Raw genomic sequence first — 25,748 nt, 5'->3', positions numbered from 1 at the left:
TTGTTAAATGGCCAGCAATCCAAGTTTTAAAAGGATTTATGAGGGCTAGATAAAATCATGTCCTGAAGGCTGTCTCGAAGCCTCTGTTAAGGTGGAAAATGCTTTCTGCAAGTTAAAGCTTGTTTTGCTGTGTTTTCCCTCTTTTGGACCTCCCAAAATTTTACAGGTACAAAAGTTCCAGCCTTATTTACTCTACGGTGTTTAGCCTAGGCAGGATGGAAAGCAGATTTCCACTCCCAAAATTACAGTGCTCAGTTGTTCTATATAACCTGTGGGTTGTATGCCTGCCCACCTTTGGGAACGTGGTCCCTAAACTGTGACAGAGTTTAAGGAATGTCAGTAAGTTTGGTGCTGGCATTGCCAGGGGAGGCTTGGTCATTCTGCCATGTGTTTCCCACTTGTTGGATCACTTCTCACTCTCTGGTGTAAACTTGGTGTTCACTCTCTGGACCCTAGAGGGGCAAATGGCCCCATCCATGGCCTTCCTGCTCTGGGCAGGGAGCAATTTCCAACCTTTTAGGGGTAACCCCTTAAAGCCAACTTTTTAAATGACTTTTCCTATCTAAAAAGTAGCTGAGACAGTAAAAGCGCTGCGCTGCTTTCATTTTATTTCGCTTTTAATTCATATAAGCACGATTAACTCACTTCTTGCTTTCACCACGGACAGAATTTACTGTGAAGAGAAACTCAAACTCTTTTTTTTTTTTTTTTTGCCCTGACTTATCGTTTCTCCATATGTAGGAGAGCCCCACGAAATAACCATTAAATAAAAAAAAAAAAAATTAATCTTTGATAGCAGACTGCTGCTCCAAGTCTTTCTCAATGGTATCCCTTTGTGCGTGTTGTGTCTGGGCTCCGCCGGACTCGGGAGCCATTTATCTTCCTGGTGTTTTCTTCCCTGAGGCAAACGAGACACAGATGTTCCCATCTGGAAAGTTTGCTCCCGCCGCCGTCGCTCCGCTCCGAGTTTGGAGGCTTTTGGAGAGCAGTGCAGCAGGCTGAGGCTTTTTAAGAACTGATTTTTCCCCGTGATTGTGATAACTGCCTGTTTGATATCCGCGACTGCTTTTCGTTTTTCATTCGGAGTGCTTTAACCCGAAAAGTAAATAGTGCGGAGGAGTAAATATTTCTTAATATTGTTACAGGAGTGGGTGATTTTAAAAAAAAAAAACCAAAACAGCATTGAATGGAACAATGAATTAATGAAAAAATACCAAAAATACTTCAGCAGTAACCAGGCAAATGAATTAGTTAGCATCTCTGGCTTTGCTGAATAACTGCCTTGTCCTGGGTTAAAATCCCGGCCAAAGGGGGCTGAGCAGCCAGAGGGGTGGTTTGGGGAGGGAGGATCACTCCCCTCAATCCCCAAAATGCTTCCCATCTTAAAATTGCAAGGCTGGCCACGTTGTAGGCTTTGGTTTCCGGGAATATATTCTGCTGGGCTGTATTCCAGGAGTATATCCCTCCCTTCAGGGTGGCTGTCCCTGATGGGGGCAGAGCAAGCAGTTGGTGAGGATGAGGAGGGTTCTGTGCCCTGGGGCATCCATCACAGGCTCCCTGGCAGAGCTCACTGCATCCCTTTGAGACAGTGATGAGCAAAAGCTGCTGCCATGGACATCAAGGGATGAACTGGGGTCCCCAAAACTTCTTTGGATGGATGCTAGTGGTGCAGGAAGGGAATGGCTGCAGCATTTTGGTTAGAGAAGCAACAGCTCCCAGGTGGCTGCTGCACCATGTGTGAATGGTTTTTAGGGTGGCTTTCGTGGTCTGGGTAACTATTCCCTGGCTCCTTCCTGGAAAAGAGAGCAGGAGAGTGGGGGATACCACACCAAGGTGGTTTGTGTTCTTGTAGAAGCAAGATGACCAGAACAGGGGCACTTGATGTGCACCCTGCTCGGGGGGCTGTTGGGTGTGAGAGTCCGTGGGATGAATCCTGCATCCACAGGTTTGCACCGCTGGCCCTGGTACAAATCCATGGCACAAGAGGAAACCAGAGCTAAGGAGGGCAGGAATGTCATGCAGGTGGGCTTGTGCTGATGTGTCCAGCACAGCCACAGTGCAGGCAGAGCTGGGGCTCCATCCGTGTTGTCTGGGTGGGAACTGCTCCCGAGTCCAACCTGTGCTACTGATGAGTTTGTAGAGCCAGGCACGTTAATAGGATTTCATAAAAACCACTGAAGGGCAAGATGGATAAAGATCTGCAGTCTGCCTTCAGGAATAAATTATTAATCTTATTTCCCTTATTAACTGCTTTCTGGACTGGTTGTGAACGATAACATACTTTGCTCTTTCAAGTTCTTCTATCTGAGTTTCACGTTGAATTGAGATTTAAAGTGAAACAGCTGTGTGTGGGAGAGGACTAGATGGCAATGGAGATACAAGCGTTTATTTTTGATTTATAAAATGCCTCTCCCAGGCTCAGCAGCTCCCTCCTGTGTGATGCAAGGCTCTCCTGCTCCCACAGCATCTTACAGCTCAGGAGCCGAGATGTGCTACAAACCCGAGCTGAACAGGCTAAAAATAGTCTGATCACATTTGGGGGAGGAAGTATCAGCACAGTTAACATAAGTTACCCACTGCAACAGATGCTGTAGTATCATCTTGGCCAGCTCAGTGTGGAGGGAGAAGGATGGAGAAGGACTTTGTTGGACCAGCCCTTGCTGGTGACCTGTTTATGCAACTTTATCCCATTTCTGGTTGTAAATTATCATTTATTGACTGGAGCAAGGGGAAACCTGTATAAACCCCCCCTACATGCAAATAAATGTCAATATTTGTATAGAAATGTCATCTTGACTGCAAACCTCCCAGTGTCTCACTCTCTTCCAAATTGGGATGGACCCAATCATCCTTTTTTTTCCTAAGGCTGCTGTATTGGCTGCCTTGTTGCTGATGCTTATCTTCAGTCTTCCCCCTCCATCACTTTTTGATGTGGTGATGCTGCAAAAAGATAAAATATTGGCTCTTTCCTTGACGATGTGGTTTCAGTTTGGGCTCGGGGGAAGCTGTCTGGAAGCAGGTGAGGGAGGGACTGCGGTGGAGAAGCAGTAAATGGCATCTTCTGGAAGCCTGAGTAATGATACCCTTGCTTTGCATGTAGATCACCTCTCATCTGCATGCCTTGGAGAACTGCAAAGGTGCTCTACAGATGGCTTAGAGCCGTCAAGGGGAGGGAAAGGCAACCTTGGAGCGCAGGAAAGATGTTAATAAAATTTAAATGTAATTCTTCCCATTTCTCAGTTCCTAAATGTGAAAAATATTAGCTTGGTGGAGACTGAAAACAGATGGTGAGCAGTTGGAGCAGATAAGCATGTTATTCAAAATAAACATTCGCCAAAGCTGGGGAGGTGGCGAACCATATTTCATTTCACCCTATTTACATTATCAGGTCAGGTTACACTGATGCTGCCTCTCGTTTGCATTCAGACTATCAACAGGGAGCCCTGTGAGGAGCCAACTGCAGCCCGTCCTTCTCGGGGGGGTATGTGTTGGGGCTGCAGTGGGTGCCTTGGGGCCCTTTCCCTGGCTTTTCTCCAGGGGATCTGTTGAGCTGGTTATGGAATTGGAGTTTGGGTCAGAAGGGACCTTTAAAGGTCATCCAGTCCAGCCCCGTCTGCCATGTGCAAAGAGCTGTCCTAGGATATAGGCAGGGTCCTGCCAGCCACTGAGGTCTGTCCTTCCTTGGTTTGCCTCTTTCCTCCCTGTCCATTTAGCCAAACTTGGCGTTGCTTTGTCATAAACCAGGGAGTCTGATCCACGTGAGCAGTAGGGGAAAGAAGCCTCTGGTTCCAGGGGCTGTTGCTAGAAAATGTCCATCTTGCTGACGTGTAGGTGATGTATAATTCATGCCTCTAGTCCAAGTGGTCATCTGAGGTGGTTGGGCCGTGGAAAGAGAGGTGTGGCCGGAGCGTGGCTTATCTCCCTTGTTCTGATTAATGTTTTGGAATGGGCTGAATTGCCCTTGCAGGATTCTGTCTGTCCCTTGGCTCCGGAACAAGCTCAGACCTGACTGAATCATGGGTGACCAGAGGATTTCTCCTGCTGGATTTAACCTTGGTTGCTGTTACTGGGACAGTTCTCCAGTCCCTTGCTCTCAAGAGGCAGGTATGAATTTGGGGCTTCTAATTTTTTGAGGTGAGGAGTGGCATTTTAGGTTATGAGCATATTCTGCCTGTTCTAGATGAAAGGCAAAAACATCTGCTCGGATTAAACCTCTTCTTTCTGTCTGAAACCGTTGCATGCTTTTGCTCCTGAGACTCTGAACTACTGGGCAGACTCTTGTACACAGGCTTTCCCTCAAAAATATCAGCCAAACCCAAAACTTTGTCAGTTTACAGGTTTTCAAATATGAACACTTAGTGGTCAGAGCTGCTTTGACGAGGTCTGATTTTGAGTCTGCTCTCTGTTCTGAAGTTGCCAAAAAGAAAAGCAAACCTTACCTGGGCATAGTTGCAGGGCTGTCTCGTGGTTTTCTCTTATTTCTTCCAAGATGTTTCATGTTTTGACTTCTGCAAAAAGCCAGGAGTGCTCTAGTCCAGCAGATGGATTGGTGAGATGCATTTCTGGCTCTGTGCAGCTTATTTATAAACAGGAGCTACAAAACTGCTCCCAGGGCAGGCAGGTTCCTCCTTCCTCCTTAACTCTGGTGCGGGGGAACCAAGGGGAATCCTACCCCTGCATCAGGAATGGCTTGAAGATGTCAGTATTCCTGCTGTACAGGCACTCCAGACACCCAGCCACGGACTTTAAATCCCTGTCCCAGGGGGAGGAGGAAAGGCTGGACTGCTAATAGCAGGGTTTAAAACCTGTACACACTCCATGTGCAGAGGTGACTGGATTAAATTGTGCAGACACTGCAGTGCAAATTCATATAAAGCACCCATGTTTTCTGCACTGGAGCAGTGGCTCTTCCTCTCTTCCCTTGATCTTGGCAAATTCACAGCTCTGCCATGGGAGCTGGGTCAAGGCTTTCTCTTGAGCAGGGTGGAACACCCTGGTGTTATCTTGCCGGCTGTTGGAACTGTGTTTTGGACTTTGGGAAGAGGATGGGGAGGAGACCGTTTGTGTCCATCTGCCCCCAGGGTTATTCCTATCGCTCTTTTCTGGTTATCTTGCTTTTTGAGGGAAGGTAACATCCAGTTCTCCTCATGCAGTGTTTTTGTTTCTTTTTCATGGCTTAGTCTATTCTTTAACTGCCAAAGGAATTAAAGGATTAATTTGAATTCCAGTGTACTTGTGATACTCCCTAACTTATCACTTTTTATTTTCTTGTGCCTTTTCCGTTTTCTCAAACCCACAGGCATGAAGAGATTAATAAAGCAGCTTCTTTATAGAGTTTACAGTGCAAGCAAATGCTGGCTGTTTGTCATAGGTTACCTGTCACAGCAACGCTCTCTTTGTGCTAAACACCATAGGTGGTAAAGTTCTTGAAGAAGATAAATAGAATGAAATCTGTCTCAAGTGTGTGTTGAAACTGCCCCCTCTGAAATGTGCTGTGGTGTTGGAGAGCTGGAGCCTTAGTCCCTTGGGCTGCAGGAGTGGGACTTCCCTGAGGGTCAGTCAAGACCCCAGGTTTTCTCCTGGCATCTTGTCCTGTTGTCTCCCTTTGCTCTTTCTCCTCTCCAGGAAGGAAAACCGTCGGCTGAACTTAATCTTGACATATGTTCCTTTTTAATTTTGTTACGCCGGGAGGAGAACTGGAGCAGGGAAGGAAATAGGGTGGCGTGGGGGCACATGAAACAGGGGCTTTGCAGCATGTCACGGCGGGGGGGAAGGCTTCCAGGTGTAGTCAGAGCTCTGGGGCTTTCTAGTCCCTTGCACACCTGGGCTCCTTAAATGGGACACACGAGTATGTAGGGCAGGAGCACAGAGTGGGCTGTGCCTGCAGCTGTCCGTGCCCAGCTGGCAGCTCGAGCATCTGAAATCTGGAACTCGGCGCTGTGAAATCTGCTCTGCAGCTCCACCACCATTTGGAGAAGACGGAATTCTTGCATCAAGCCAAGACTGAAGCAGCACCGTCACGATCGGGGTTTGTTTCACTCCGGTTGAATCGCCTTCCCGTGTGGATCTCCAGCGTTCCAGGCTGGGAAGGCAGCTCTCCCACCCGCCTGGGTGGCCCTGTCACTGCTGCCTCTTTCCCTGGTTAACCTGGGCAGGGCCTGCTGCAAAGCTGAGCACGTGTCACTGCAAAGCTTTGGCGTTTGGCAGCTCGGCAGCAAAAGTATTGTGCCATGAACAGGTTGGATCTGCTCCTGCAGGCACTGCTTGGAAAGTGGCGACAGCATTGTGAGTGTTTCTAACCCAGGTGGGGTTTGGAAGGGGTTTTTGAAGGAAAACAGCCCAACATTTCCAGTTTGGGCAGGTGTCCTGCTGTGACACTTGGTGTATTCAGTCATTGACAAGACTTATTCTTCCTAGAGCATCATCCAAAATCTGTGACAGCATTTGACTCTTTAGGAGTCAGCTAAGTGACACGGTGGAGTGACTTGGAGACATTTGGAGGAGCATCTCAGCATCCTCCCTGCACATCTGGAGGCAGCACTGAAATGTTGCTGTTGGTGAGCCAGGAAATATTTCTGAGTGGTGAAATCGGAAGAATGAGGCCGGGAAGGCAGCGTTTCCCCAGGGATCAGCTCCCTGGCTCATTTTTAGCCCCAGGTCAACTCAAGGCTGACTCAAGCCCTTGGTCACAGTCTGGTTTGCTCACATGATTCTCATTAAATGGATGTGTTTAGGCTAAAAATGGGGAGCTTTAGAAAGATGTTTTTTATCTGCATTTATAGATACCCCAGGTCATTAGCAGGAAGCTTTTAAATTTAACAATCCTCTTTGCTTCTTGTCTGTCGGAGTGGGCTTGGAAAAGAAGGTGTTGGCTTCTTGTGGGCTTTGGTTTTGGTGTCTCACACAGTAGCTGGTTTTATTTTTGGGCTGTAAACTCCTTTTGAAATTTATTCCCCCCCCCGTAAATTAACCAAATTAGTTCTGCTTTTGTAATGTGCCCTTGGAGCATTTCAGGAGGAAGGAGGAGAAAACTTAAGGATTAGTTTCATGCTGTTTCTCTCTAAGGCATGGCAATATCATGTTGGCCACGTACACCTGGAAAAGGGGTTTTCATGGGAAGAAGATCAGAGGAGGCAGGAGGGTGGCAGTGGGTCCCTGAGTGGTCATCAGGCAGCTAACACTGAGTGCTGGATAGGCACAATTAGTGCTGTTTTGATTGAAAAATATAGGTCATTTAGCAACATGGTTGTTCATTGGAACATCATATTCATGCACAGGAATGACAGGAAGAGTTTGCACTTAAAGGTTCAATTGTATGAAAGTTGGACCAAATGTATATGAATAGTGGTTTGCAATGTGGCATTAATATGGGGGTTATATGTTAGCAGTAGTTTCCTATGGCTTCACTATCTCCCCACGTCATGAAAGAAAAGCTTAGAATTTTTTCCTTTCTTTTTGAAAGCAGGCTTAGACAAATGAAGACACAAACGTTCTGGGATGTGGCTCTTACAGCAATTCCAGACCCACTACCCCTGTTATTCTACCTGCACTGACAGGGCAGGAAAACATGGGTTTTCAGTGTGTATCATCTCTGCTTCCCCTTCCTGCAAAGAACAAAAAAAAAACCACGTTAGGAATGACAAAGTTCATTTGTTACCTCTCTGGCATTCCCCACGACTTGCCATAAGGAGAATAAATGAGGCAGCTCGGTGGCAGAGCAGGTGCTGGGGGCTGACAGAGCAGATCCCAGGCAGCAGCACGAGGGCTCAGGTGCCAGTTTGTGTTTTCTCTGCTCTCCAAAGCAGCGTTTTTGTTGTTGGGAGTTGAAGTAGCAGCTTTTGTGGTTGTGTTTCAGCGCACGAGTTTGCCATGTATTCAGTGCTTTATGGGAATGCAGCATTTAATCGCTCTGCCAGGACTGGAAAGCTGAATTTCTTACAGCTGACAGATACTGGGTTATAACTGTGGGTTACAAATCAGACTGTAGCTGTCCGGAGCCCAGCGTGCATCACCAGAGGGGTGGAAGTTGAGTGTCTGCACCTCCCTCCCTGCCTGAGCTGGGGTGCAGGTGGATGTGCTGGGAACACCCCGTGGTGTTCCCGTTCAGGGGCACGGTCACAGCTCGTTAGTGAGCTAATTGAACGAGGCGAGGGGCAGCTCCAGGAGCAGGGAGTGGAGACCACGATCTCAGAGGGATGATTTGTTGGGATCAGGGACACTGGAGACACTGGCAGTGCGATACAGAGCACCCCTGGAATGGGGTTGGCTCCCACAGGAGCTGTGCTGTGGAGATCTTTAGGCTTTTTCTGCTGAGTTGTCTGGATTTAAAGAACAAAAAAATACCCCGAAACACACCCCTCCAAAAAAAAAAAATGTCCCCCAGAACCCCAAGACTTGCTTAAACACATATTTCCTCCTTTTTCTCTTGTTTTCATCCAAGGATGTCTTGTGAAGCTGATCCCAGCCACCAGAGCTGGGAGTGTGGTCACACTGTTCCCCTGAGCTGGGATGTCCCTCAGAGGCTGGAAGGGAAGCCACAGTGTGAGGTGATGTGTCAGACCCTAGAGACTGCACGCAAGGGAGAGGGTGTGAATGGCTGATGTCAGTTCAGCTCTGCAACCCCAGGCCCATTCTGGTCCCTTGCTGGCACAGCACAAATCCAGGTTACCTGTTGCATGGCTCTGAGAGGTTGTGATCCCTCTGGAGAGGCTCCGTGCTGGTGAGGAGCATGTAGGCACATCTGGGGAGTCTCAGGGGGATCTTAAATGGGGGCAAAGTGAAGCAAATGTGCAGAAATACTTTGAAGAAGCATCTTCAGGCATGAGGGGTGAGAAGATGCTGTCAGGAGACTGGAGTGGTGGGCATGGACACCGTGAGCATGGACCCAGGGTACCTGTCCCAGCTCGGGACCAAATCCTGCCTCTTTCCTGCAGCAGCTCAGGGCCACATGGAGCAGTGTGGGAACCTTGTGGGAACCTTGTGGGAACCTTGTGGGAACCTTGTGTGCCTTCCCTCCCGCCTCTTATCTTCCCCCGTGCGACTGCTCGTGTGCTGGGCGGGGAAGTGCGTGTCCCTGACTGTCACTAAGCCTTGCCACCTTCTCTTGGTACAGTTGCTGGTGAGAAGAGGGTGCCAGTGATGCCCGGATCGCCCGTGGAAGTGAAGATCCAGTCCAGGTCCTCTCCTCCCAACATGCCGCCGCTGCCCCCCGTGAACCCCGGCGGACCCCGGCCCGTGTCCTTCACTCCGACTGCACGTAAGGCCCCAGTAGCTGTGCTTTTCCCAGGGATTAGCTCTAGCCAGGAGGGAAGGCTGTGCTCAGAGCACTCACTGGGGGTGTCTCAGCTGTTAGCATTAGCTGTGGGTTGCTGCTGTTAGGAAGGTGGGACTGGGGCTTTCCTGCTGTTCTGCGATGCAAGAAGGATGTCTGTATTCCCCCTCTGCCCCCCTGCCTGCTCCTATCTTGCTCCTGGTGCTGCCTTGAGTCCTTCTCTTTGCAGGTGCAGCTTTGATTTCCACCATAAACTCCTTAAGAAATTGAAGTCTTTTATCAGGTCGGCTTCAAACAAGCCAAGTGCTGGGCTTTTCACTCTATCTTCTGGGGGAGTTAATTCCCACTCTGCTGTATCTCACTTTGCAGACAGCATTCCTGCAGCTGCGATTAGAAAGTTTTTCTTTTTTTTTTTTAATTTCCCAGCCTTGAAAATTCCTTGCTGTCCATCCAGATTCTCTTTTCTCCATCTTCTCTGTATAATCTTTCCTGTTAAGCCACGGTCGATCCTGATCCTGCCCAGCCACAGCACAGCCTTGCACCCACTTTTTCTAGCAGGGTGTTGCTTAGAGGTGATCCACAGATGGGATGAACCTCCAGCCTTTTTGTACAGCCTCTGTTTTCCTCCCTTAGCCAACATTTAGGCCATTTAATGTCTTTTTAAAAGCATCATTTGGTAGCAAAGCTGCTTTACTTTGTTGGTCGTGGAGTTATCTGACCCCTGCACATGGCGTGTACATATTTTCCAGGCCCTTCTTGCCCCTTTTTCCCTGCACAGAGTGTTCCCTAGCTGGCTCTGCATTGCTCTGCTGTCCATGACAGCGTCTGGGCTATCTCACAGTTCCACACTGGCAGTGGGATTCGGGGATTTACAATCCAGCCTCTTGGAGGACACACACTGATGTACTGCGTGATGCTGGCAACAGCACTAATCACTGGGTTATCCCGCCAGACACATTGTCCCCATCTTTATGTGCTGAGGGATTTTTAATGGCTCTCCTTTTGCTCAGGCAGAAAAAGACCATTAGCAAAGTGACAGAAATTAATTTTTCCAATGAGGATGCTTGGCATGCTGTTAAGGGCCAAGAAACCTGAATCTGCTGATTGCAGATGACTTAATTGCCTCTTTCCAAGACAGATGAGAGCTGCGACCTGTGGAGAAGTTCGTTCTTGCTTTTTTATTTCTCAGTTGCACCAGAGGGGCTTGGTCAGAGTCAGTGAGTGTGTGTCTTGCCCTGTCAAAGCCCACAGCTTGGGCAGGTGAGAGGAGCACGTTGGAACAAAGCCTTGCCTACCTGTGGATCGCTAACAAAGAGTTGGAGAAGCAGCAAAACCTTGTGACTTTTGAGGACCTAAGGCAGAATTTAGGTGTAGCCTGAGAGAGGATGACTTTGTTCCCAGGAGTTTATCATCCTCCTCTCCCCACACCAGTAATCCCCCTGGTCTGGGGACGCCGCCTCGTTCGCTTCAGTGCTTCAGTCTTCTCACCTGGAAAGGCAGGTCCCAGCCCGGCTGTGAGGGCTGTGGTGGAGCAGCTCCTGGTGATGTGCAGGATCAGATAACTGCCAGCTGCCCTGCGGTGACGCCGTTGGCAGGGGGTCAGGAGGGGTGAGCCCCAAGACGGGGAGCGGTTCCGGGGGCTGCGTGTAACGACAGCCCTGGCCCGGCTCCTCCGCTCCGGGGGTCACCCCGCGCTGGCAATGTCCCCTACTCCCTTGGCAGCCTCTCCCAAGGGCCCCCCGCAGCCCCCAGGGACTGCCCAGCCCCTGCTTCTCCCAGGGTATAAATAGAGCCCACTGCTCTCCTCAGGTTTTCATCTGAAAGAATAAGAGGAAGTGAAATAGAGAAGGGGGAAAGCGCCTCAGCTGTGGCTGTCGGAGAGCGTGGGGCTGCACAGCCCTTGGCTGTTTGAGGGGAGCTTCTCTGGGCAGCTTCCCTCCTATTTATAACACTTTTATTGGGAAATAAATGTCTTCATGGGTAATTGTCAGAGGCCTTGCCTTTCACATAGCTCTGGTTTTTCTGGTACTCCATGCTAACTAACCCTGTGGGTACTCCCTGACATCCTTGTACCTTTGCCACTTTGGGGAAGCCAGTGTGCACAGTTTTCCAGGTTGCTTTTCTCCATAACAAAAGGCATGAGCTCGCTTTGCCTTTGCACCTCCATCCTCTCAATCCTGGCTTTCACCTTCACCTTCACCTTGTCATTTCTCAGTCTATGAAAGGCCACGTTTTTGTTATCCCCCAAAGAACCTGTCAGCCCTTGGTTAGGAGGAACCCCCTTTGATGGTCTCAGTAGCCTTATCTTTCCTTGCATCTTAACTGACTCTGGTTAAGTTTCCCTCCTGTGCTCACCACTAAGGTCCAGGTGTGTGCAGCCTTTCCAGCCTCTGGCCCTGGTGTGCCCCAGAGTGGTTTAACTGTTCCAGTGCCTCCTGTCTTCTCTGAAAAACCCCTCACTGGGTTCAGCACGATTTGATATGATCCTCGTGAAGCTGCAGTGGAAGTTTTGGCTTTTCTTTTTTTTCTTTTTTTTTTTTTTTCAAATTGCTGCTCCTCCCACGGGCCAAAGGCAATGCTGCTGGGTGGCATCAGGGCTTCTCTTGCAATGGTTTTTACAGCTTGTGGCCTCTTTGTCAGCACTTACATCCATAAGGGATTCAGGGCTGGGCTTTTAAGGATAACCCAGTGGATCAGCAACAACTATATTTCCAATGATGTGCTTTTCACCTCTGAAATCCTGGGTTTATACCAAGTTGGGGCCCTGGTGCACAGCTGCTCATCAGGCAGGACTCGGGATTGCACAACCACAGCCCAGGGATGTCAACAGTTTATTCTAATCCCTTGCTGAGTTCCCAGACTTCCAGCCCTTCAGTCTGTTTTGACGTGCTCACCACTTACAGGAGGCAAAGCTGCAGATGGGACCAGGTTGTTAAAAACAACAGTGTTTGCGAAATTCCCTGTAAATCCCTGGGGACGGGTGGCTGGGGCAGGATCTGTCAGCACCCCTTGGGGTGAGGTGGAGGCACCTGAGCTGCCATCCTGAGTGGAAAGCACCAGACCACAGGGATGTGCCCACCTGATGCTCAGTGTTGCTTCCTCCTCCCGTTTGCAGTGCCCAACGGAATCAACCATTCCCCCCCGACGCTGAATGGAGCACCATCCCCGCCCCAGAGGTTCAGCAACGGCCCTTCCTCCTCGTCCTCCTCCTCGCTGACAAACCAGCAGCTCCCAGCCACGTGTGGTGCCCGGCAGCTCAGCAAGCTGAAGCGCTTCCTCACCACCCTGCAGCAGTTTGGCAACGACATCTCACCGGAGATCGGGGAGAAGGTCCGGACCCTCGTCCTGGCACTGGTGGTAAGTCCTGCACCAGCCCAGGCTGCCTGGATTTTCCCAGAGCACTTTGGCCATGGGATCTCAGCAGCCAGCACGTGCCCCCCATCCCACAATGTTCTCTGTGTCTTTGCAAGCAGAGCTGGGGGCTGAGCAAGACTGTCGTGTTTGTGCTTTCTGGGAAACTTGCTGACTTCTTTTTTCTTATCTCTAGTGGGTTTCAAAAAGCTGTTTGTCCAGTGGCTTTGATGTGAGCCTCGTGTGCAGCTAGTCTTGAGGAAACCTGGAAGGATTTGCACAAAGCTTTTCTGTAAATCATAGAATCACAGGATGATTTGGCTTGGAAGGGACCTTAAAGATCATCTCATTCCAACCCCCTGCCATGAGAACACCCTTCCAACCCCAATGAATGGGTGTAGCTGTGGAGTTGTACCCAGTATTTGCAGTTATACAGACTGAGAGAAATGCTGTGCAGTGTGTTAGACATTATGCTCTACGTGCTTTACAAGGGTGTGGAGTGATAGGACAAGGGAGGAATAGCTTTAAACTGAGAGTAGGTTTAGATTGGATATTAGGAAGAAATTCTTCCCTGGGAGGGTGGGGAGGCCCTGGCACAGGTTGCCCAGAGAAGCTGTGGCTGCCCCATCCCTGGAAGTGTCCAAGGCCAGGTTGGACGGGGCTTGGAGCAACCTGGGCTAGTGGAAGGTGTCCCTGCCCATGGCAGGGGGTTGGAACAAGATGAGCTTTGAGGTCACTTCCAACCCAAACTATTCTAGGATTCTTTGACCTTGGGCTGAGGCCCTGGAGCCCAGCACCACACAGCCTGGCCGGCTTCGGTCCCATGGGGCACCCAGTGGGGCTCCTGAGCTGATCTCTGCTTTTTGGCACATTTCTTTTGAGGCTCAGCATGCAGTGAAGGTCACTAGACTGCAGCAGCCTGGAGCATTTCTGCTTCCAAGGTTGGAATGGGCTGCAAATGTGGGTCTGTCCATGTCCTCAGGAGCCTTCTCAGTGCTTGAGCTGCTGCTCATTTATATAGCATAGATACTTCCATGGGTAGTATCTTAGCTTACCCTATTGGAGAGGAAATGATAAGCTGTCCAGGTCCATCCTGGATTGTGGTAATTGCTGCAGGGATGACCTTTGTACAAGCAGGTTACTAAATGCTGCTTGTCCCAGGGAGCCCCCAGCCTGAACAGCCCCAGGGGGTGCAGGGCTGGGCCAGGGGAGGATCATGGTGAGCTGATGGAGACTTCATGGATGGTCCTTAGGTTAGAGGAGGAGAGCTGGAAGGAAGGAGAGCGTGCAGCTCTGAGCAACTGGGATCACTGGCTCCCTGCAGCCTGCCCCAGGCCACTGGGCCAGCATGCAGGAGATGCCAGCTGGGTTGTGCTGCCTCCCAGAGCCAACCTCTACCCTCCCAGCCCCAGAGCTGGGAGGATGCTGGGCCAGGCAGTTCCCACCCCTCTCCGGGTGCAGCGTTCCTGCTCCGCTGGCCTGAGCCTTTTTGGCCGCGCTCGGCAGGATCCGATGCAAACACTGCCAGCCCTGTCGTGGCAGATGCAATCACCCTCCCGGTTCTGTTCCTTTGGAGCTGTTTCCCATATGTCTAAAAATAAGAACAAATTGTCATTTCATCTCTTAATTTCTTTTCTCAGAACTCGACGGTGACAATTGAGGAGTTTCACTGCAAGCTGCAAGAGGCGACGAACTTCCCCCTGCGGCCGTTTGTGATCCCCTTTCTGAAGGTGACAGGGAGCTGCTGGGGCTTGCTGGTGCTCCGTGTGCCAGCCTGTGCTGCTTGGCAGCGTGACATTGCTGGGAAAGCTCTCCTTGCAAGCACCACAGCGGTTTTGTTAAGGTCCAAGACAGACTGCACAGACCGCGGTGGTGGCCATGTGGGACTGGCTCGCGGCAAGCTGGAATGTGTGCCACTTATGTCTGCTTGTGTGCTGGGGATAAAGGAGACAAACCAAGCTCCATGTGGCAGCTCAGATCTAGAATATTTGAAGTGCTGGCACATGGAGCATGTCTGGGGTGTGCAGATTGCAGAATCACAGCGTGGTTTGGGTTGGAAGCGACCTTAAAGCTCATCTGGTTCCAACTCCCCTGCCATGGGCAGGGACACCTTCCACGTGACCAGGTTGTTCCAAGCCCCTTCCAGCCTGGTCTTGATCACCTTCAGGGATGGGGAGTCCACAACCTCTCTGGGTAACTAGATGGTGGCAGCACAAAGTGATTCCTGTGACACTTGGGTTTTGGGTGCACCGATATCAGACCATCCTCAGTTCCTGGGAAAATACAGGTGAGCCTGTCAGTGCAGACACCAGGAGCTGGAGGATCCTGAGGGGGGGGCACAGGCATTACTGCTCTGAGGTATTAATGAAGAAGAGCAAACCTTCTGGAAGGGCTGGAAACTCCTGCCCCCTCTGTAATCCAGACCCGTGCTTGTTTTCCAGGCCAACCTCCCACTGCTGCAGCGGGAGCTGCTGCACTGTGCCCGCGCTGCCAAGCAGACACCTTCCCAGTACCTGGCACAGCACGAGCACATCCTGCTCAACACCAACACCACGTCCCCCGCCGACTCCTCCGAGCTGCTCATCGAGGTGAACGGCAACGGGAAGAGGCACAGTCCAGACAGGTAAAAACAGCTGTTGTCGTTCTCTAAGTCGTTGAAGTCGTGGTTTTCATTTTCAAGCAGCATCCAGGGTCTTATCACTCCCAACAACTATTCTGGCTGTAAAAAGACACCAATGGCTGCTGCTCCTGCACTGTGAATTCAGGTTGTGTTCCTCTTTCAGGCGGGTTCTGTCCCAGAGGGACTTTTGGGTAGCATTGAAAAGCCAGAGCTGGAGAGCTGAGCGGTTTTCCACCACCCCAGCAGTAAATGGAGGCACTGGCAGGGCTGGGAGAAGGATGTGGTTCATTTTCACCACTTTTTATTCCAAGATAAAAGTTGTTATGTAATTATGTGGAGCATGCCTCAAATTCATAAAAACTGTGAAATTTTAATTTGGTCATGCTCAGAAAGATGAATCACAACACTCGGGCATCCTGAGCCTTTCCTTTGACAGGGTCACTCTGTGCGTCGCTTCACAAATTGAGTGTGTTTGTTTGAGCTCCCTGCATTAACCCCCTGGTGAAATCATCGCTGCCCAGACTCTGCTGATTCAAAAACTGCATCTTTCTGAGTGTGTTTTGGGATGCTAACGAAGGCCTGTCCGTGCTGGTGTGGTTGCAGGAGGGAAGACAGCAGCTTTGAGAGGGAACCACTGTCGACAGAGCCCCCGGCCAAGAGGGTGTGCACCATCAGCCCCGCGCCCCGGCACAGCCCTGCCCTCACCATCCCCCTGATGAACCCCAGCGGGCAGTTCCACCCCACCCCGCCACCCCTCCAGCACTACACCTTGGAAGATATCGCCACCTCCCACCTCTACAGGGACCCCAGCAAGATGTTGGAGCACAGAGAGATCCGGGACAGGCACGGAGGGCTTGGTGAGAGAGACTGGAGGGCTCTTTGTTGAGCTCTGGTGTCGGTCCCCGCTCGGCCACCCCAAGCTGTGTAGTGCTGGGCACGTCCTCAGCAGAGTTTTTGCAGGGAATTCAGAGGAAACAACTCGCCATGGAAAGTTAAAAACAGGAAGATTGAAAGTTTGTATTTCCCTGTATATGTGTGAGGACTGGAGCCGCTGAGGATGAGGAGGAAGGATCTGGTGTGTGAGTTGAGTGTAGCCAACCCAGTAGGGTGGGGAAGTAAAAGTAACGTTTCCAAGATCAGGAGAGCAGGGCCTGACCCCCTGCCCCGTTTATCCCTTAGGTGTGTGGGTTGCTGTTTTTCCAACATGCTGTTTTTCCAGCAGGACAGCCTGAATCACAAGCTCTGAGCTCTCTTGTTTATAACAAAGGAACCAGCTCCACAGGCAGGTCAGAGCCAGAGCCACAAGTGGATTGTAGCACTTTCCAGACAGTGACACAGACAGGGATGAAAAAGCACCAGCATGGAATTGCCCCTGTAGAACCACCGCCCTGAGATGTGTTTTAAGATCCCAGCTGTATGGAGCTGGAAGTAGAGCTCTTTCATTGTCCCTTGGAGCACTGCAAACAGTTGGTCCATCGAATCCCTCTCTGTCTGTGGCTTGTTGCAGGTTTGAATGGAGGGTACCAGGACGAGCTGGTGGATCACCGCTTAACAGAGAGGGAATGGGCTGACGAGTGGAAGCATCTCGATCATGTAAGTAGTGGCAGGAGGTGTGGGAAGCTCTGTGGGATGCAGCAAGCCGTTGTTCCACCTGCTCCAGCTTGTGATTTCCTTGTTGTTGGCACTATATCCAGGCTCTCCTGGTGGCTGGTAGAGGAACGAGCTGCCACAAGAAGGTGGATGGTGGGGAGGGTGGATAGGAGCTGTAGCACTTCCTTGGCAGGTTTTCTCTCCCCATGGTCAGGGGAAGCCAAAATCAGTGTGGATGAAGTGTCTGGAGCTGGAAAGCTTTTCCTGCAGATCACAGCCATGGCTGTCTGAGCGAACAAACCTGGCCTTGTCCCCAGGTCTCACAAGGTCCCTTGGCTTTTTGGTCTTTCCTGCCACAGCCCTGGCTAGCATGGGACCAACAAGCATGTAGATGTGCTATATGCCATCAGGATATGGACATTAAAAATGAGTAAACCCATCATTATTGTTTTAAATACTTTCTTTTCTGAGATGCCAGCTTTTTATGGGCCACAACAAGGCACTGACAGCAAGACTTGGTGCTTCTGGTGGACTTTAAGCTGAGCTTTTTCCTTCTGAGCAAGGCTGCTCTTCCAAGCACTTCCCTGGAGCGTTTCCCTCAAAGAGATGGGATTGAAATTCAGCTTTGATCATAAATGCAGGGACATATCATGATCTAAAGCTAATGGTTTTTTTGGAGGGGATGGGGTTGGGGTGGAGCAGAGGCCCTATACCTGAGTATTTGGAGTTAGCTGTGGCTGTAGAGAGCTGGCACCAGGTTCACAGCCAACCCTTGCATGGACACCCTATTCCCAGAGGAAAGTGGTGGGGTTTTCCCCTCTACCTTCAGGAGGATGGCCTGGAGGTGTTTAGCCACTCTCTGTGGTGACCAAGGCCTTAGGGTGCAGGTGTGACCTCCTCCTCCCCACCTGGTGCTGCATCCCTGGCTGTGGCACCCTGTCTGAGTCCTGCATCATCCCAGATACCAAAATTGCCTCCCTGCTGTCTCATCTGCCTTGGGTGGTCTCTCCATGGCACCTCTGAGACATTTGGGATCACAGAATATGCTGACTTGGAAAGGACCCACAAGGACCATTGAATCCAGCTCCTGGCCCTGCACAGGCCCATCCCTAAGAGTCACCCCCTGTGCCCCAGAGGATCATCCAAACGCCTCTTGAGCTCTGGCAGCCTTGGGGCCGTGCCCACTGCCCCGGGGAGCCTGTTCAGTGCCAACCACCCTCTGGGGGAAGAACCTTTCCCTGAGATCCACCCTGACCCTGCCCTGACACAGCTCCGGGCCGTTCCCCCCGTGTCCCACCGCCAGGGAAGGGAAACGACCCGGCGAGCGGGACCTTGAGAGCGCCGCGTTGTCCCGCAGGCGCTGAACTGCATCATGGAGATGGTGGAGAAGACGCGGCGCTCCATGGCCGTGCTGCGGCGCTGCCAGGAGGCCGACCGCGAGGAGCTCAACTACTGGAAGCGGCGCTGCAGCGAGACGGCGGAGCCGCGCAAGGCGGGCGCGGAGCTGCTCTCCCGGCACAGCCCTGGCAGCTCCGACTCCGTGGGCAGCGGTGAGTCCGGCCCCTCCTGAGTGGGTGTTCTTAATTAGCACAGAGATACGTTAGGCATAAGGGATACGGTAATAATATGTTCGAATTGTAATGCAAATTAAGCAGCGCATAACTGTTCTCAGAGCTTTGAGGAGGGGCAGGTCGTTGGATATGTGGAAGCTCCTGAGTGAGCTCCTGGAAGCAACACTTGTTTGCATCTAAAGGCACCATTTCTTATGGCAGAGAAGAGTCTCTCTTCCTTGTCACAGAGCCATGTTTACTGACCAAACACAGCCAAAGCTGAGAAACCTGGGGGTGAAAAGGCAGGAGAGGTGTTTGGCTCTGCCTCTCTTCCCCCTCCAGTCCTTCTTGCCTAAAGGATTCTAAACGTCAAGGTCTACTTATTCTAAAAATACCAAAGACTTTTGTAAGTATAATAACTACCTTAATTCTATTTTTGTACCATGAGTCAACTTAACTTTATTCAAGCTGACTAGTTTTCCCCTCCAGTGTGCAGCGGTTTGACCCTATACAAAAAACAAGTCTAAAATGATGAGTTGGTTTATTTGGATGTAATTCTAATTTCCATCCTAACAAATATGCTGTAAATCAAGTCCTGGGGAAAAAAAAAAAAAGCTGTGATCATTCAGTAGTAAAAATGGATTTTTTCTAACAAGAATAGATGTCAATTTGATATGTATTCCACTTGTTTGTGTACAAACTAAAGAGTGAATCCTCCTGCAAGAAATTCTAGTGCCCATGGCTCCAGCTGTCAGCATGGAGTGGCTGGGCGTGTGTGACAGCCTGAAGGGTACAGCCAGCTTTTAGCCCTTCTATATTTAAGTATATCATGACTAATACACTTACAGCTCCATATTGTTAAAGGTAATATATTTTAATATAAATTTGGAATGCTTTTGATGCTTTTCCACTCATGGGACCTAGGGATAATTTTCAAGCTCCATTGCTCTTGTGAGAAGGTGCAGTTAAACATCAAGCAGCATCCCCAGGTGTCTTTGGGGACAGTTTGTCCATCAGTTCAAGCCTCTGAATTGCCCAGGGAGTGGGAAGTGCTGTGCTTGATGTAAACTGCTGGTGCTCAGGGTCTCTGGACAGTGCAGATGTTGAATGACATATATTTATAAGTATTACCTGTTGCTATAGAGTACCAGGAGATGGAAACAGGTTATATAATGTCATAAATTATGCAAGGTGCTAATTAAACGTTGTAATTTGTCGTCTGAGTGTTTGAGGAATGGCTTTAACCCTCGGAACCCTCTGCTTTGAGTTTTAGCTGGTCAGTCCTACCCTGCCCCCTGATGTCCCGAGGTACCTCTGGGCATGTAAGCAGCAGGTGGGGGAGATGAGGCTTTGCCAACCTTTCCCTGTGTCCCTTATTCCAACAGATTCACTGCGGGAGTTCAGCAGCAGGTCGGGAACGGGCTACGTCACTGAGGAGATTTGGAAAAAAGCTGGTGAGTGTTTGCTGGTGACCTCGGCCAGGGATTCTGCCGGATCGCCTGGGGTAAACACAGATGCTGTGCAGAAACAGCAGCAGGCCAGCTGCAGGAACGCCCCAGGATGTGCACATCTGGCTGCCAACATCCCCGCCCTGGGCCTTCCAAAGGGCTCTGCTCCTCTGTGGTGCCACTGGGGATCCCGTGGGACTGAGCCTGGCCTGGCCGCTCCCTCTTTTTGTCTGGGAGGCTCGTCCCGCTCCTCGGGCAGGGGGGTGACGCCGCTCTGTCCTTCCAGAAGAAGCTGTGAACGAGGTGAAGCGCCAGGCCATGTCGGAGGTGCAGAAGGCGGTGGCGGAGGCGGAGCAGAAGGCGTTCGAGATGATCGCCTCGGAGCGGGCGCGCATGGAGCAGACCATCGCCGACGCCAAGCGCCAGGCCACCGAGGACGCCTTCCTGGTGATCAACGAGCAGGAGGAGTCCACGGAGGTAACGTGGCCAGGGGACGTCCCCAGGAAGGGGCTTTCCTTCCAGGCCCTGCCCGATGGTGGCTCAGAGCCTGCAGGTCCCCCATCCCTTGTCGTGGAATCATAGAGCGCACAATGGTTTGGGTTGGAAGGGACCTTAAAGATCATCTTGTTTCAAACCTCCTGCCATGGGCAGGGACAACTCCCACTAGACCAGGTTGCTCCAAGCCCTGTCCAGCCCTGGGCTTGTGCACTTTTTCCTTTTAGAAGTTTCTCTCTGATCAATAACTAAAGGAATGCACTGATATCATAAAAAGTCCCTTCTGCTTTTGATTTTGCTGGCACGGAATCAGCCTAAACAGTGTCTGCAACACCTGTGTGTGTGTGTGCAACAGCCACATGAAGGTACTGCTGGGGACCCTGAGCTGAGCCCAGTGTAATGACCAGGGGTTTTGTGGGATTGAGAGAGGTGTGGAAGCAAAGAGAAAGTGATGCTGGTGGATGCAGCTCTCTGTTTAGCTGTTGAATGCACCGGTCAATAAACACGTGATGGGAGTGGGTGGAACTGCTCAGTAAGCCACAGGAGGAATGAGACAAGCAGTGATTTCTCTGTAGGGGAATACCAGAGGAGTGTCCTCCTCCTCCTCCAGCCATGCTGGGAAGCAGTGTGGGACCTTGGGAGCTGTCGAGCACCCCCTGTGCAAGCCCCAGAGCACGTCTCTAAAAGCTGTCCTGTGTTCTGGCACATCATGTAACCTTTGCAACACAGTTTAAAAACAGTTCAAGTGTAAACAGCTGTGAAGCAGTGACCCACTTTTCCAAGAGTTACCACAGCCTTTGGTGTAGGAGCTTTTTGGTCTCAGGTCCTTCTTCTCCTGGAGTGGAGGAGCCTTGGGGATGTGCTGGCTCTGGAGCAGCTCGCTCACAACCCACTCTCTTTGGTGCTTTGCTGCCAGACTGTAAATGATCATCAGGAGCTGGCGGCTCCAGTGCAGACCCTGTGAGTGGGGAATCTTGCTGCCCTTCCCCACAACAGGGCTGCCTGGCACAGCCCAGCATCTCCCACCACCCCACTTCCCTGCTTGCCCAGCTCTTTGCCGGGGGTCGCAGCAGCAGTGCCCCCACAAAGGTGCCCCGTTGGGCAGGATCAGAGCAAGCTGGCTCTGATGAACGCTGCGTTCCCACAGCTGAGCTCGCCCTCCCCAGTATGTGTTTGCTGTGCCTGGATCCAGCTGCAGGGAAGCTGATGCACCAGCTCCCCTCCTCGGAGCAGCTGCAGCCGGCGCTCCGGCGCTGGCCCTTTGCCCCGCGCTCCGAGGGAAGCGGTGGCACACCAGGAGCCCACCAGCTGACTCCTCTCCCGGCAGCCAGAGGGGCTTTGCTCTGCTTCCAGATTGAAGCTCGGGCTCTGGCAGTGCTTCCACCTGGCTGGGAGGCTTTCAGATGAGCTTTCTCTTTTCCAAATTGGCCTGTCCCAACCCCTTGTGCAGCTAGGCAGGGCGCGGAGCAAATGGTGCCTGTGCAGCATGTCGTAATCCCAGCGGAGAGCGCTTGGCTGGGAGCGATACCAAAATAGAGCTGCTTCAAACAGGAAATAAAAAGACCCAACAGCAGCATCTGCAGCATGTTCTTCAGTCTTTGCTTGCTGTTTCCTCTCTGCATTTGGGTGGATCTAGGGGAGAGGATGTGACCGGAGCAGTGTGACAGCAGCTTTGGACAGAGAAGAGGAGCAGGGGTTAGAACCGTTGGCAAAGAGCTGTGAAATGGCAGGAATTAATGGATTGCTCATTTTAATATTACCAGATCTGGGTCAGAGGGGATGGACAGTCCCCTCCAGAGCTGAGTCAGCAGCATCCTGCAGCTCTTGGAAACTAAACCCCTTTCAAGTGTGGTGTCTTTGGTCTTGCAGAGCTGCTGGAACTGCGGTCGCAAAGCCAGCGAGACGTGCAGCGGCTGCAACATCGCCCGGTACTGCGGCTCCTTCTGCCAGCACAAGGACTGGGAGAGGCACCACCGGATCTGTGGCCAAGGCCTGCATGGCCAGAGCAAGTCCCTGGCTCTGCCCACGGGCCGGGTGGCAGCAGGTGCCAAGAGCCTCGACGGCGTCCCCAGCCCGGCCCTTGAGAAGACTTCGGCGACCACCTCCCGCTCCTCCACCCCAGCGTCTGTGACAGCAATAGATACAAACGGGCTCTAGGAGGGAGGTGTTGGCTCTCTCTATTTGATTAGTTTCATGAGTTTTTTTTAAGCTGAAAAAAAACCCCACAACAACTGTTACCACTTGACACGTTTGACCCATCGCGCCGTCTCCTCGGAGCGCTGACACTCTGGCTTTGCCATCTCATCCTGCCTTTTCCTTTATGGCTCATGAACTGGGACAAGCCTTGCCCACAGCAGCTCCCTGCCCCTCTCTGGGGGGGCACCAGAGCATCTTCAGGACCTGGGGAACATTGGGCACCCACTCGGGGGACCTGGACTGTGGGAGAGTGCTGGCACACACGGGAGATGCTGAGCGTGTGGTGCCCAAGTAGGGAGCCCCATGCTTGTGGCGTGCTCAGGCTTCCTGAGGTGTCTGAGCTGCCTCCTTCAGCCACCTTTCTTCCATAATATCCCTCTGTTTTTTTCCTTACTCCCAGCAGTGGTGCCTCAGGTGGCCGTGCCAGCCAGTTGTTGCTGTGAACAGACCGGAGCCAATTCCCCAGCAGGAGCATCCCATCCTCTAGTGCCGTGGCAAAAGCTGAGCCCGCTGCTTCTGCCTGCAGCTTGGCATCTGATGGCTGCAGAGGGGGAGGAGAGGATTTGTCTGCTTTAAACCGAATGTCAGTGCTGGGGAAGTACTGTGGGATGGCCTGGATTTCATCCCATTCTGTGGTGGGACAGACGGTTTTTGTGCTTCCTGGGTGGGACCTGTGCTGAGGTAACACGTGCAGAGCAGATCTGGGTTGGGAGCAGCTGCCCTTTCCACCTGGGGGCTGTTTGGGTGTGCAGAAAGCGTTGGGGTTTTTTTCACTGCCTAGAAGCTGTTGGTTTGTGAGTTCCTGCTGTTGTTTTTGAGCCCAGGGATCCTCACGGGGTGCAAGGGGGTGATTTACAGCCTGTGCTCTCTGCACACATCGGCCAAACTGCTAAAAGACAGGAAGGACTTGGTGTCCTGTGTCACTTCTCCCCCCCCCAGCCCTGGGAGTCTCCTGTGGTGCTGCATCGGGAGATGCCCGGGATCTGCCTCGTCCAGCCTTTGGAGACCATCCCAAAAATGCAGGCTGAGAGCGAGGGGATGCTGTGATCAGCCTGGGGAGATCTGTCACTTGGAGGTTCCCTGCTGTGGAGTGGAAGGAGGCACTGGAGGGATTCAGGGCAATGATTAACACAGACCTGCAGCAGGGCTGTCCCAGGGCACAGCAGGGCTGCTCTTGGATGCCTCACAGAGGTCAGCAGTGGTGCAGCCCGTGGGAGGGATGGGCGTGTGCCCTCTGGGAGCTGCTCCAAATTCCCACAGTCGCACAAACAGGCTCTGGAAATCCACCTATTCAGCAAAGCCGTGTTTCCGTGACTGTGTGTGTGCAATTGCTGGGCTGGAGCCCAATGAGGCGAGTAATTCCCAAATTATTTTTGATCACTTTCTGGATTGGAGGTGAAAAATGGAGCTGTAATGAATCGTGACGGAGCTCGCGGGAGACCCCGCTGCACCAACCCTGGCTCCTGGGGAAAGCTCTTTGGGAAGCTGCTGTTGGGGGATAGGATGGGTGATGGTGTGTCTGCAAGGTTTTGTTATGCAAAAAAGCCACCGTGGCTGGTGTTGAAGATGGGTTGGGAGTGGCAGAGGGGAGTGTATCCCCCGTGTCCCCAGGAGTCGGTGCTGGGAGAGCCCTTGGCATGGGAGCCCAGCACAGCCACTGGGATTGAGGCAGCCCCCAGTGGGGGGAGGCACTGGAGCCACCCTGACCTGCAGCAGCCCAGAGGTGTCACCCAACCTGGGGCAGGTGGAGGTGGCCAGGGAGCCCCAGGTGGCCCTCACAAGGATCCCAGAACGCAGCTCTGTCCGTGTTTGCTGTGCCCAAATCCATGGCATGGAGAAGATGCCTCAGTGGGGAGGAGCAGCACTTGGGGCTTGTGAGAGCACCAGGGCAAGGGGCTGCCCTGGCACCCCCACTTAGCCAGGGCTGAAGGGTTTTCCTGCCCTAAGGGGCACATTTGGAGCAGCCTCAGGTAAGTTATGTGCTTGTGACATCCCATCCTCACCCACAGACCCGACACTGTGGGTCAGTGGGGGCCAACTGTGCCAAGGTGGGATGGGAAGGGAGGGCAGGGCAGAGCTGGAAGGAGTTGCTTGTAAATAGATTGTCTTCCATAATTCTCATGCAATGTTGATGGCTGTGTATTAAAATTAACTCCAGTGTAAATGAATGGAATACTAACAGTCATGATTAGAATGATTGCTTCTTTTTTTTCGTTTTTTTTTGTTTGGTTTTTTTTAAAAAAAACATGGAATGATAAATGTGAACTTGGGACATGGGAAGACATTGGGTTGAGGTTTCTGTTTGGGTTTTTTTTGACATTTAATTCTGTAATAGAAATTTGTTACTTCATTCCTGTGCATAACTTATTTAATGTCCTGTATAAAGGAACCCAAACTGTTACAGATGTATTTAGTTTGTTCTACTCAAAAGTAGTCAATAAAAAGACTATATTCATCCTCCAGCTCCCCCTTCTCTGTGGGAAGGGGCAGAGGTGTTTTCTGCAGTGCTTAGGTTGTTGTTGGGTTTTTCTGGGAGATGCTACTAGGCCATGACCTTGGCTGGGGACCTGCAGGGACAAAAGCTGCCTCCCCTGCAGTGGTGATGCTGCTGCAGGTGCTGTGGGGAGCCCGAGCAAAGCCTGGGAACAGAGCTGGAGTTCAATCCCATACTCAGTGATGTTGGAGTTCCTGGTTAAGTGTGTTCTTTTCTGAGCTTTTTTGAACTTACTTTTTTTTTTTGAGCACAGACCAGCCTGCAGGGTTGGTGCTGTCACAGCTGGCTGGCAGTGCCAGCCCTGTGCCCCCAGCCCCCTGCACACATGTTGGCCTAATCTGAGGATTTTGCTCTCCAGGCTCCTGCAAACAGTAATCCAGTGGTGAAGAAGCCCAAACCTGAGGGGCAAACCCCACGTGGGGCTGGGGAGGCAGCTCAAGAATCCCAGATCAGTGCCTGCTGCAGCTGTGCCCTTTGTGGATGCTCTGGGTACCCATCTCTAACCCACCCTGGCTGTGCCCTGTCCCTTTACCAATGGCCCATGGCCCCACTGTGGCCCTTGTGTGTAACTCCCAGGGGGGGAAGGTGGCCCTTGGCAATGGAGCTGCCTCCCCTGCCCTGTGACCATGGTTTTGGCCAGGGCAGTCAGCAGTTATCAGTAACAGGGTGTGTAACTGGGCACTTGGAGGATGGGTCCCCAGGGAACGGGGAGGAGCATTTGTGGTTTGGTTCC

General features: G+C 51.7%; 1 protein-coding gene across 2 annotated transcripts in view; it reads left to right on the top strand.

Annotated features, from left to right (window-relative positions):
- CBFA2T2 (CBFA2/RUNX1 partner transcriptional co-repressor 2) overlaps positions 1–24,976 on the top strand; it is a 37,809-nt gene extending 12,833 nt beyond the window's left edge. The window contains exons 1-11 of one of the 2 annotated variants that reach the window (XM_018085688.2): positions 4,027–4,104; positions 9,113–9,256; positions 12,387–12,628; positions 14,263–14,352; positions 15,064–15,245; positions 15,846–16,099; positions 16,750–16,835; positions 18,190–18,382; positions 19,768–19,836; positions 20,117–20,307; positions 22,195–24,976. In XM_018085688.2, the coding sequence (XP_017941177.1) occupies positions 9,139–9,256; positions 12,387–12,628; positions 14,263–14,352; positions 15,064–15,245; positions 15,846–16,099; positions 16,750–16,835; positions 18,190–18,382; positions 19,768–19,836; positions 20,117–20,307; positions 22,195–22,482 (1,713 nt within the window). In that variant the 5' untranslated portion in view covers positions 4,027–4,104; positions 9,113–9,138 and the 3' untranslated portion in view covers positions 22,483–24,976. Of the gene's footprint in view, positions 1–4,026; positions 4,105–9,112; positions 9,257–12,386; positions 12,629–14,262; positions 14,353–15,063; positions 15,246–15,845; positions 16,100–16,749; positions 16,836–18,189; positions 18,383–19,767; positions 19,837–20,116; positions 20,308–22,194 lie in introns of those variants that run through there. The other variant, XM_018085689.2, reaches the window with a different exon arrangement.
- The last annotated feature ends 772 nt before the right edge of the window (positions 24,977–25,748 follow it).

The sequence above is a fragment of the Manacus vitellinus genome, unplaced genomic scaffold (assembly GCF_001715985.3).
Source record: "Manacus vitellinus isolate BGI_N305 unplaced genomic scaffold, ASM171598v3 scaffold_85_pilon, whole genome shotgun sequence".
NCBI classification, from domain to species: Eukaryota; Metazoa; Chordata; class Aves; order Passeriformes; family Pipridae; genus Manacus; species Manacus vitellinus.
The sequence above is the reverse complement of the archived record's forward strand: the minus strand, read 5'-3'. Positions and strand labels throughout refer to the sequence as shown.